Here is a 9,277-nt window from a genome sequence, read left to right as displayed (position 1 = left end):
TACCATAACATAAATACATGTAAACAATCGCTAATCAAATTTGATTAAAAAAACACTTCTGTTTTGAAGTTTATCCCCAAATAAGTAGGTTTAAGTTATTATGAAATCTATTCTTCTGTTGCAGAATTCTCATAGTTTTGTATTCAGAATTTTATTCTTCTTATAATTTGCAAACAGCTACAGTCTCAGAGATACATAGTGTCTGCCATGATGCAAATACTGCAGCAGGATGGGCCTCTCAGAATACTACCCAAACCACAACCTTTTACTAAACCTAACCAAAAAAACAAGTGAAAGCAAAACTGAACAGGATAGGAACTGCAGTCTGCATGTTTACAGTCTTGTGATCTATACCCCACCCCCCATCATGCCTGCCTATTTACATAAACTTTAAAGCAGGTGTAAACACACCAATGAGACAAACAGGACCAGATTTAAGCATATGGATGCATCACCTTTCTGCACTCTGAAGTCTTAGGGTTATTAGTATAGTACAAACATATGATTTATGAGAAAAATTACTTCTGTAGCGATTTACAAAACATTTGCTTTTAGCTGAAACTGACCACCATTAGAGATCAGCCGTTCCCAAAGTCAAATATCAAAGCCAAAACGTGGCCCTCTTTTAATTCTTAAGTTTTAACAGCAAGTTTTAGGATCATCTGGTCCTTCTCGGGTGTTAAGATTAATTAAATACAACCTCAGATGAACAGCAAAACATGACGTGTTACACGCTGACATTATTTATCTAACAGACTAAACCAAAATGCAGAAGCACTGTGTGAAAAACTAAGTAGACGCCATGCTTCTAAAACCACCCTCAGCAGCCATAAGTTGAAGTCATTGTTTTCTGTGTAACATTTTCAGCCTCTCACATCGCTGTGGAGGAATTTCGACTCTTTGACCTTGATTCTTTTCTTTTTTTTCTCTTGTAGGTTTGTTGCTATGCAGACAGTTGGTATGAGGTGTTTGCACTGATATGCTGTGATTGGTTTTCACCAAAACGTGGCAATGTGCATTTTGAATGCACATCGCCTCATGATGAAAACACCCAACTGCAAATAAATAAACAGTTTATTAATAATACATTTTCAGATGATGATGATAAGATGCCAATTAACAATCTATGAAGAACATAAAAAAATCTAACTGTGGGACCAGATTAACGTTAGAGAAAATAGTTAATCTGCTGATTTAGTGCAGAGAGGTGTAAATATTTTAATTTGAATGAATTATCTCACGGCTGAGTGCTGCTCTTTATTTGTAAGGTGAATTGAGCTTTGAAAGTTTTTGATATTTTCATTTTTATTGCACAAAATATGTGTGTACTGATTAGGACAGGGATTTGTGTTGGTGTGTGGGGCTGTAGCCTCAGGTTTATATTTTTGAATGGTGATTGTGAGACGGTGTTAAGTACATTACTTAATTACTCAAGTTACATACTGCATTACTTTTAAGAAAAGTTGTCTGTAATTTGTGTAATATGTTACTTCCTGAGTAGTTAATCCAACACTGATCACAACAAAGAGGGGAAATAGCTTCAGCAGTCACTAACATTTGACCCACAGCATAGAGTTCATTTGCATGCATGTAATGTCTTTGATATGCTGCTTAGCGATGGCGGCGACTCTCAAAGCAGAGCCAGTGGAAACCCAGTGAGAATCAATAAGTGATATGGAATCGCTGAATTCTTATTAATTCCCATCCCTACTTATCATTTTCAACTTGAAGACTCAGGTTACATTATTAAGGCGTGGCACTTTTTTATAAGGAGCCACAAATAAAAAAATAAAAAATAATTCAGCTCTTCATCCTCTCTTTCCAAATATGATCACTCACCAGCTGACACTGCTTTTAAATGTAGGGTCCAAAACCAACAGGTCACATTAAACAGTGGCTACCTCCATCTTTTCAATACAGTCTGTGGATCAGGAGGTTTAATGACTACATGTAAATCAATTAGTAAACTCTGTGTGTGTGTGTGTGTGTGTGTGTGTGTGTGTGTGTGTGTGTGTGTGTGTGTGTGTGTGTGTGTGTGTGGAGGAAGTCTATTGGGTGAAGGTGGAGTTTTTGGGGTGGGCGGTGCAGCTCGGCAGAACGCTAAAGATCAAACTGGCTCCGGTCTGTGCGTCAGTGTCTTTCATGTGTCTCGCGGAGACGTGGGTAAAAAGGACAATTATTACTGAGGCTCGAGCTCTTCTTTCGTTAATTAATATTTCTCTGAGACTCTTCGAGGACCGTTTTCCCCTTTGAGGTGTTCCTGTGTTTCCACGCCGCGGCTCAGTGACCTGAAGGAGGCTTGATGAGTGGAAGCAGCGTCGGTGAGTTGAGTTATTACGCTTACACAACACGTTACCTGGTCACGCGCTTTACAAACCACCTCACGCTTATCACACCTTAAATATATATATCTATATATATATATCTATATATATATAGATATATATATATTAATAGTTTGTTATTTAGTTTTCTCTTTGTCTTTGAGCATTTTTCTTCTTTCTTTAAGCTCAGACAGAAGTGAAAGTCACGGCAGATTGTACTACAGCTAATTTAACGCTCGTAGTGATGTGAAAATTGAAAGTGTGATTATTGGAACGCTGTGTGTGTGTGTGTGTGTGTGTGTGTGTGTGTGTGTGTGTGTGTGTGTGTGTGTGTGTGTGTGTGTGTGTGTTTATGCTTTATGTTGAACCGCAGGAAGTCAGCCTGAAATTTAAGCAGACGAAGAAATATCTGGGTCAGCGTCAGTGGAAAGTGCAAACTGCGACCACAGATCGGCTTTTAATGAGTGTGATTTACATTTACGGGAACTATCAGGGGTGTGTTGGAAGACAAACCCACCTAAAACGAGGTTACACGGCTTCTCTGTGGAGAAAGTCAGTGGAAAAATGAACGGTGACCCTAAAAAACGATCTAAGGGGATGCGATAGACTTTTTTTTTCTCTTTAATTCACTGAAAGCAGTTTTCATGGAAGTTTGAGCGCTTTAAAAACAAAACACAAAAAGACATCGGGAAGACCTCTGAAATCCCAGAGGCAAGTTTTACATTTTAAAATGTTTGTGGTTTGATTTCTCCGGTAAATGAGAACCATCATTTCCTTATTCCCACATGTGCGTTTCCTGATGTGTTGACCATTAAACATTTAGAGAAAAGTCCCCTGTGTGGGAGGCACGTTTCTTGCAAATCAAGTCAAAAAGACACCGAGTGTGGGCAGATATCAGAAGTGCTTTATGAGTTTGTTCACCTCGAATAAAAGTGGTCCCGAGTTGACTGAGCTGGGTTTATTATAATAAAACGTCCAAACAGGATTAAAAAAAAATAATCCGACCTCCGTCTACTAACTACTACTGTAATATTATAGAAATGACAAAACAATCACACAAGAGAAAGTGTAATTTATTTACACAGCCTGCCTCACCAAGAGTGTTTCTGCAGGTATTATTATTATTAATAATAATAATAATGTATACTTTATTGATCCCCGTGGGGAAATTATTCTCTCTGCATTTAACCCGTTCACTCAGTGAAGCAGTCGGCAGCCACCAATCCAGCGTCCGGGGAGCAGTGTGTAGGGACTGTACCTTGCTCAGGGGTACCTCAGGGTAGCCGTTCAGTGGATTTGAACCCCCGACCTTCCGATCATGAGGTGACCACGCCCCATGGGGGGGACCACGCTACCTACTGTGCACTGTGTGGAGTTTGCAGTAATGTAGGGCCGTTCATAAATTTGGCTTTAACAGCTCATCAGCTCTGTTTCTTTAAATATGTCAACTAAATATATCAACTTTTATCTGGATGTTAATCACAACATGTACTGCCGTTCATCTTGTCTCACAGACAAGGGACTGTTTACACCTCCTGTTCACATCATAATTTCACATTTTCGGGTTCTTTAAATACCCACGTGTGTGTTTTTATCTCCAGCAGAATTTCATGTGCATCTCAAACCCCACACACATGGATGTCAGGAGGAAAAGGTCCAATGATGCTGCCCACGTCGGTCTACTCGGTTTCAACAACTACTAGGTGAGAGAAACACTGCACGCATCCCAGCGCCTTTCTGCTGTGCTTTCACTTGAAAGTCACAGAGGATATCACACTTGATAAGAGCTGATAAAGTGCGTGAAACAGAAGTTCCACTAAAGTCAGACTGAAATTAATTTGCCTTCCCCCGTTTTGGTAAATGTTCCGGCTCACAGTCACATCAGCCACCTGGTCAGTCACCGCAACACACCTGAAGAAGACGATGAAACCATGAGTGCAGAGCTGAGAGACCCCAGCATTCTTTCCAAACCGGAGTCCGCCTCCGACCCTCTGGGCCACCACCCTTTTTCAGACCGTGATGGCTCTCTGTTCGGCAAGCAGAGCCTGGACACAGAGGAGCACAAGCACATTAGGATCTTCCCCCAGTCCAGCTTCTGCCCATCCCAGCCCTCTCGCAGCTTGCCAGCTGGGTACAGCCCCCAAACTCCTTTCCCGAGCCAGGCATACAGCGGCTGGCTCCACCCGAGTTTCGCCAGCAGTTGGTCGGGATATCCCAACAGCCTGCCGTCCTGTCTGAGCCAGAAAGATTACTCCAGCTGTTCTGGAGAGAGCTGCCTCTCCAGATGCAAGTTCCTGTCCCTCCCCGGCACTCACAGCAGCATGGGCAGCTTAGAGCAGCCTCTCTCTCTGCGCTCCAACCCGCCTTCAGCCAACCTGTACCACCACACGTTATCGCCATACTCGTGTGCACCACAGGGGCCCGCCTGCTGTGCTCAGTGCCCTGCAGACGCCTTCAACAGGGAGCCTATGGTCAACAAGCATCCCTGGCCTGAGTACCACCCAGCTTACCGCCAGTACTGTAAGTTTGCCGGACCCTTTTTTAACCTTTAAACCACGCACAGACCGCAGCCGGTATTTATTTTGTCTGTACTGCTGCAGATGCAGGTGACTGCAGAGTTCCTGCAGGTGGATTCACACAGATGTGAGTTTTGATTTTTTTATTTATTTATTTTTAAAAATTACAATTAAATTCTTTCTCACTCTGTTGCTTGTTTCTGCTATTAAAATAATTTTTTTTAACTACATACAGCGGACACAACGTTCCAGTCAAAGAGAAGCGCCCTCCTTGCAGCGCGCCGCTGTCTCTGGAGCAGAGTGAGTGCTCACGAGCAGATCAGACGCCTGGTCCTGTTGTCAGACGATCCCGCCTCTGAAAAAGTTTGTTTTTGTTGCAGGGCGTGTCTTCGTCACTTACGAAGCAGACAACGACAAGCATGTCAACGAGATCATCAAATTTGTGGCTCTGCTGCGGCACAACGGCTTTGACACGCACGTACGTGCAGCTTTTAGTCTTTTTGTGCGTTTTGTTTGAGCAACTTAAAATGTCAGGAGCTGGAAAAAAAAACAGTTAAAATTCAGCTGGCTAGATTTTAACAAACATTTTAAAAAACTTTGTCATTGTAATACTAAAGTTACAAATTTAGGTGCAATTATTATAAATATAGTATATAATAAATAGCTTATTAAATAGCTTACTGTATATCCATTTAAACAAGTGATTTTTGAACTAAATTGTGATTCCTGCCTATTTTTGTAATTTCCTCCCAGAGTGAATGCTGGATGCTACAGATGAACTTTTAGTCTAGACTCTCATCAGCTCATCACGTTACATATTTCTTGCTTTCATTTTGTTGGTGACTCTGAGTTTCTGTTAATATCTTACAAGTTATTGCGTGTTATTTGTCAGCTTGTCCTGTTAACTGGCTTTACACAATTAAAATGTATAAAGAATTTGTGTGTTTTCTGCGCAGGGTTAAACTGTCTGACTCGCAGCTTTGCTTGTTTCAGATCGACATTTTCGAGCAGCAGTTCAGAAGCATAAGCAAGATTGACTTCATGGAGCGATACCTGAGTGAGGTAAAAAAAAAAAAAAAAAAGCAAACTGTCGGTGAAATTCTTTCATGATGATCAAATGGAATGAAAACAATTTAAATTGAGTAATCTGCCTACAGAGGAAGTCATTTTCACATCTAGGAACTCAAGACGTTCTGCAAGTGTGAACTTGTTGCATGAAGAAGTTTGATAGCTGCAGTAGCTTACTGCCAGTTGTAATTTTCTCTTGTCTTAGAAAGAGTATCTCATCATCATCATCATCAGCCCCAAGTACTACGAGACGGTGACCGCTTCCCCTGCTGGCCTGGAGAGCGACGAGAGGACCTACAACACGGTTTACATACATAAACAGGTGAGCGACCTGAATGTGGTCCAAACGAAGACTGAAATAATCTTAACGAGAGCGAAAAACTGCGTGCTCTCATCGCCGCTGTGAAATCAAATTGTGTATGTGGTTTTCCTGTGTGTGTCACTCAGCTGCAGAATGAATTCATCCAGAATGGAAGCAAGAATTTCAGGTTCATTCCTATCCTGTTCCCCGGGGCTAAAAAGGTAATTTTTACATGTCTTCCTGAGTGAGATCACGCCACTGATTCCACCCACCACCCAGTCTCACACCCTGTTTTGTTTCTTGTTGTTTTGTTTGAATGTATAATCAGTGCCACGTGCCTAACTGGCTCCAGAACACACATGTATATGGATGGCCACGTGATCGGGATGACATCCTGCGGCGGCTGATGAGGGTCGAGAAGTACAACCCACCTCCTATCGGGGAGCTTCCGACCATAGTCTCCATCCCCATTTAAAAAAACTCTGAGCTGGATTCACAGACTGGACTTAAATCTTATTGGCTGTTGGTCATTAAGGAGGTGGACAGAGTGATGAGGTGCTTTTGTGAACAGACAGATGTTGTGTGTTTAAATTAACATATAGAGAAGTGCCAGTGTTGGTCTGAGATAGACGTGCAGACTCAGGCTTTTTTTTTTTTTTTTTAAATATATATATCTTTGCCGTTGTGCATCATGCTGTATGTGCACTGGTGCTACTCCACCTCGTGTTTTTTGTTTGTTTTGTTTTTGCTGTTTTGTTGTTGTTTTTTAAAGGGGGTCTATTATCATTCCCAGCCCAAGATAATGTTACTCTTGGAATCGGGAGCTTTGCCTGATTCACAGATCAAAGCAATCCTTATTCACCGTACAGCTGCAGAGACCGAGGAGAGTGCAAGCCATGTTGTTTTGTTAAAGCTACGTATTTGCACATGTCGCCTGAATGCGTCGTGTGCAGGTAATCACGAAGTTGCGTTTTTGAAAAGAACACAGCTGTGAGGACACAGTCTCTGGATGTGAGTGTGCAGAACAGGCAGAACGGTGTGTGCGTGCAAAAAACAAATTTAATTTGAGAACTGTTTGAGGAAAGCTTTCGTTTTCACATCTCGAGCACCTACGTTGGGCTTAAACTGAGGGTGTGCCTCCTAGTAGTTGATGGTTACACTTGATTTATAGGACTAGTAAATTGCTCCTCAATAATGTACGCTTCACGCAGAGCACAGCAGGGAAAACGCTGATAGCAGAACAGGTTTCAACCCCAACTTTAGCACTGCTTTCACTCAGGGCCCAACAATACCAGACCTGGTTCAACCTGGTTGAACATTGGTCAAGCTGGGCGAACAGTAGATACACGGGTTCAACAGCCTGGGATTTACTTTATGTATATACACTGATCTCCTTGTACATGTTTATATTAAACATCTCAAACTGGAGCGATCTACAGTACTGTGCAAAAGTCTTGAGTCACTGCTCATTTTTTAAAATACATTATCACCTTTATTCTCCAACATAGCCTAAACTCTGAGACGAACCTTCTGGTAATCTTCTCCAGGCTTCATTCAAAGCTGTTTTTTGAATGTCGGCTGCCTTTTGTTCTGTTCTCTGTCAAGATAACACTTCAATAATGTTGACGTCCGGGCTTCATGACTAACAGTGTTGCGTGTTGGTTTTTTTGTCTTTTCTGTCCGGATTTGCTTTTAGCAGATTGACAGTGGTCTCATACACAATGTCAATCAGAGGAAAGTATTGGATGGTGGATCAAAACCTGATGGTACTTTCAGCATTCCTAAGACCATGAATTTTGACAAGATTCCCCACCATGTTTTACAGATGACCGCTATTGGCCCCTGATCTCATCCTTATGGACTGACCGTGATTTAAACCAAAAATTTTCCAATTTGAATTTGTTACCACTGATTCTTCGCTCCAGTTCTCGTGTAATTTCGCATACTTCTTTTTCCCTTCCTTACAAATGGCTTCTTCACAGCCTTTCACTGAGACCACTTCTGATGAGGGAATCACCTTGTTGATGTAAACTTACTATTTTATGTCTATCAAACTGTGTTAGCTTTGGCTTTTTTCATATAATAAACAAAAGACACGGAAATACAGCATCCAACTGGCAGACTTGCAAAAGCATCAAGAGATACAATTTAAAAAGAACTTCTTTGCAAAGTTGTATTATGTAAAAACACAACACTGGTTCATCCCTTGAGTTAGGTGCCTTTTTTGTGCTCTGGTGATAAGTAGGTGACTGAGTGGCTTAACTAACAAAAGAAGTTCCTCTGAAAATGGACAGGTACGGGGACTGGGCTGAAAGCTCAAGTCTACTTAAAGTCTGGCTCCCTGGATGTGAAGAAATGAAGTGTGGCTCAGGCCTTTTACACAGTACTGCATGTGACAGAAATTTAGGCAAAACATAATAGTTCCCCTTTAATTTTAAAGCCTGAAAACACAGATTCGTGAATGTTTGTTTGTTTTACTGGACATCTCCTACACGTCACTACAAACAGATGTATATGTGTTTGAGTGGAACAGCAGGGCTCTCACTTACGATGTGCAAACATTGACCCAGATACTATATTCTCTCAGCCTTTATGACCTATTACAGGTGCCTGTTCATTTTGAACAGCTGCTCAACTGGACGCATAACACAGTGGTTTGTCATCGTGTTTTCTTATATTGTGTGTGGTTCGTATTGTTTAAAGAATGCAGGTGCGGGTAAAAATGGTTTGTGGCTTTTGTATTTGCATTTATACCTCTCTGTAAGCTGCACCCGAATTCATTTTCTCTAACCCACTTTTGTTAATTTATGTTCCAACTAAGTTATTCTTAAAAAGTTTTAGCAATTATTTTTTTCTGTATGAGCGTTAAAGTGTGTTGTCGTCCCCCCTAGCATCTAACCTTTTGTACTGAATACAACAAAAAGAGCAGGGGGGTAATCTGGTGTTTTTCATGTTCCTTCTGCATTGGAAACTATTCTCAGGGGATCCTTGATGCTATGTTACAATAAAAGTATTGAATGACTTGCCCCCGAGCTGTCCTCTGAAAAATGCACAAGCGTTTGTAAAAT

At 41.4% G+C, this 9,277-nt stretch overlaps 1 protein-coding gene across 2 annotated transcripts; it reads left to right on the top strand.

Annotated features, from left to right (window-relative positions):
- The first annotated feature begins 48 nt into the window (after positions 1 to 48).
- On the top strand, positions 49 to 9,234 carry traf3ip2l (TRAF3 interacting protein 2-like). Of its 2 annotated transcripts, none has more exons than XM_085266070.1 (10): positions 49 to 2,321; positions 3,929 to 4,027; positions 4,201 to 4,844; positions 4,925 to 4,967; positions 5,076 to 5,140; positions 5,221 to 5,318; positions 5,834 to 5,902; positions 6,114 to 6,230; positions 6,356 to 6,430; positions 6,538 to 9,234. In XM_085266070.1, the coding sequence occupies exons 2-10, from the start codon at positions 3,963 to 3,965 to the stop codon at positions 6,682 to 6,684; spliced, it is 1,323 nt and encodes a 440-aa protein (XP_085122196.1). In that variant the 5' UTR covers positions 49 to 2,321; positions 3,929 to 3,962; the 3' UTR covers positions 6,685 to 9,234. The 2 variants fall into 2 exon arrangements, with proteins under 2 accessions (XP_085122196.1, XP_085122195.1); XM_085266069.1 differs by having other exon boundaries at positions 50 to 2,321; positions 3,926 to 4,027.
- Positions 9,235 to 9,277: the final 43 nt, after the last annotated feature.

This window comes from Mchenga conophoros, linkage group LG23, assembly GCF_057382185.1.
Source record: "Mchenga conophoros isolate Kocher_MC1m ecotype Shallow Benthic linkage group LG23, M_conophoros_male_GT1.1, whole genome shotgun sequence".
Lineage (NCBI taxonomy): Eukaryota > Metazoa > Chordata > Actinopteri > Cichliformes > Cichlidae > Mchenga > Mchenga conophoros.
The sequence above is the reverse complement of the archived record's forward strand: the minus strand, read 5'-3'. Positions and strand labels throughout refer to the sequence as shown.

Bases quoted from the DNA above. Each gene is read 5' to 3' on its own strand.
- traf3ip2l (XM_085266070.1), top strand. From the start codon at position 3,963: ATGTCAGGAGGAAAAGGTCCAATGATGCTGCCCACGTCGGTCTACTCG. The intron at 4,845-4,924 runs GTAAGTTTGCCG...GTACTGCTGCAG, and splicing joins CCCAGCTTACCGCCAGTACT to ATGCAGGTGACTGCAGAGTT. The intron at 5,141-5,220 runs GTGAGTGCTCAC...TTTTTGTTGCAG, and splicing joins GCCGCTGTCTCTGGAGCAGA to GGCGTGTCTTCGTCACTTAC.